We start from the raw sequence: 405 nt of genomic DNA, 5'->3' as shown, positions 1-405 counted from the left end.
TGGGGGATCCCCCCATTCCCAGCCCCCCCGGGCCCCCCAGGACCCCCTTCAGCCCTGACACACGCGCCCCGTCCCCGCAGAGATGAACGTGAAGACGCTGAACTTTGAGCAGTTCCTGCCCATGATGCAAACGATCGCCAAGAACAAGGACCAGGGCTGCTTCGAGGACTACGTGGAGGGGCTGAGGGTCTTCGACAAGGAGGGCAACGGCACCGTCATGGGCGCCGAGATCCGCCACGTCCTCGTCACCCTGGGTGAGCCTCGACCCCCCCGCTGGGCCCCCAAACCCCGATGTCCACAGGGAAACCAGATCTTACTGAAAAATAAAACCCAAACTGGGCCGGGGAGGTCTGAGGGTGGGGTCCTCCAGGTGTTGGGTTCCAGGGATGCAGCGGGATGGGGGGG

At 64.4% G+C, this 405-nt stretch overlaps 1 protein-coding gene across 1 annotated transcript; it reads left to right on the top strand.

Moving 5' to 3' along the window:
• Positions 1–82: 82 nt before the first annotated feature.
• On the top strand, positions 83–348 carry LOC113979184 (myosin light polypeptide 6-like; the record flags this gene model as incomplete). Its single annotated transcript, XM_027706652.1, has 1 exon — positions 83–348. A coding segment is annotated over exon 1 (266 nt), but the record flags the coding sequence as incomplete, so codon positions are not given.
• Between the last annotated feature and the right edge of the window lie 57 nt (positions 349–405).

This window comes from Neopelma chrysocephalum, unplaced genomic scaffold (assembly GCF_003984885.1).
Source record: "Neopelma chrysocephalum unplaced genomic scaffold, ASM398488v2 Primary Assembly neopelma1_59758, whole genome shotgun sequence".
In the NCBI taxonomy this organism is placed as follows: domain Eukaryota; kingdom Metazoa; phylum Chordata; class Aves; order Passeriformes; family Pipridae; genus Neopelma; species Neopelma chrysocephalum.
Note: the sequence above shows the minus strand (reverse complement) of the source record. Positions and strands in the feature narration are given on the sequence as shown.